General features: G+C 49.7%; 1 protein-coding gene across 2 annotated transcripts in view; it reads right to left on the minus strand.

Moving 5' to 3' along the window:
- Positions 1–222: 222 nt before the first annotated feature.
- The window catches only part of LOC122158415, a 13,920-nt gene continuing 12,543 nt past the window's right edge, over positions 223–1,599 (minus strand). Inside the window, exons 3-4 of one of the 2 annotated variants that reach the window (XM_042815113.1) lie at positions 1,344–1,485; positions 223–606 (exon numbers count right to left, since the gene is read on the minus strand). In XM_042815113.1, the coding sequence (XP_042671047.1) occupies positions 305–606; positions 1,344–1,485 (444 nt within the window). In that variant the 3' untranslated portion in view covers positions 223–304. Of the gene's footprint in view, positions 622–1,343; positions 1,486–1,599 lie in introns of both variants that reach the window. The other variant, XM_042815112.1, reaches the window with a different exon arrangement.

A 1,599-nucleotide genomic window follows, 5' to 3' on the forward strand; every position in this document is an offset into this window, starting at 1 on the left:
GAGTGTTTGCCGGAGAGTTGCTATTGCGGGCTTTGAAATCAATTGATACATAATTAGATTCCTCAAGAGAGGACAAACAAGGGCTGCATTCACCCCTCCCGCTCCCACCCGCATCCCAAAGAGCCGTGGCGCGCGCAGGACGCAGCCCGCCTGCATTCTCCGGCACCAAAACCATATTCTGGCTCCGGGTGCTCATTTAACAAACAGCTCCTTGAACCTTGCTTCTGTTTTCAGTTTATTTCGCCCATGTTCCTTTGTGCTCAGTTCATTAAAACATGTCGCTTTTGAGATCTATTTTTACATTTCAAGAATCCGGCATTGTACTTCTGCGGTGGCAGATGGCCCCACACACCCAAGCAAGGCTCTGTACTACTTTGGCCTCCCTCGTTCCTGGGTCCTTTCTATGCTGCACTCTTCGCCACGGGCAGCACAGTGCCCAGCCCTTGCTGTGGCTGTGCCTTGGGTTGGGTGCGTGCTCCTCCTGTAGCTGATGCTGAGACTGTGCCTTGTGCTGAGGTTCTGCGGTTCGCTGTGATCCTTCAATGGAAGGCCAAGTCTTGAGGGAGAGAAGAGCGAAGGGCATGGCCGGGGAGTGCAAAGGAATGCCTGAGAATGGAGAACCTAGGTTTGTGGAAAGCACTATGGAGTGAGGGAAGCATCAGAAAAGGCACTTCAGTGGTTATTGGACTTGGCCCTTGGCCAAGTGGGCCACCAAGCTCTGTGTCTGACATGTTTAGCAAGAAAACTTCAAACCTTGTTATGGTAGCTGGATCTGGGAGCCATGGGCATAAGGCATGTCAAGAGTGAATAAGATTAAAAACAACGTAGCAGAGTGAAGAAAGAGCTCCCAGATGCAACAGACCGTGCCCTAGGTGGGGTGCTGTGTGTTCTGAAGGCATTCCCAAGGCAAAGATGAGTTCCTGCATCTTGTTGTCTAGTGGGGTCTTTAGGAGAGAGTTAACCAGAATCATTATAGAGTCATAGAATAGCTTGGGTTGGAAGGGACCCCAAGGATCATCAAATTCCAGCCCCCTGCCACAGGCAGGGTCTCCAACCTCCAGGTCTGGTACTAGACCAGATTGCTCAGGGCCCCAACCATCCGGATGTTTGGGAGGCTGGATGGAGGTTACACTGTGTCCTCTGCAGTAAAGAGAAACAAAGCCTGGGAAGTTATCCAAACAAAGAGGTTTGGTTGGATGATACCCAGTGTAGAAGTGCTCAAACATATGCAAGCACATCTGATTGTGGTGGTGCAGAGATGTTATACATTTATATGTATATCTTTGTGAGTGTGCTTTCCATATCTGTGTATCTGTCCATATTTGTGTAGTTCAGAGCTTTACCTGAGTTAGGTAACATGGGAGGAACTGTCTGGGAAGGGGCACGCTCTCCTTGATGCCCACTCCTGCATCCTGGCCACCACCAGTCCCTGCTGTCAGTACTGTCTATTTTGTGTCTTGAGTGAGCCCCAGCTGCTGGCAGACTCTGAAGAAGGAGAACATGAATTGGAATTAGCCACATCTGTATTCATTTCATACAAGAATAAAGCAACAAATCTCACCCTGTGCCATTGTCCCACCTGTTCCACCCATCCCAAAC

This window comes from Centrocercus urophasianus, unplaced genomic scaffold (assembly GCF_019232065.1).
Source record: "Centrocercus urophasianus isolate 14NV4802_14NV808 unplaced genomic scaffold, USGS_Curo_1.0 seq_14, whole genome shotgun sequence".
NCBI classification, from domain to species: Eukaryota; Metazoa; Chordata; class Aves; order Galliformes; family Phasianidae; genus Centrocercus; species Centrocercus urophasianus.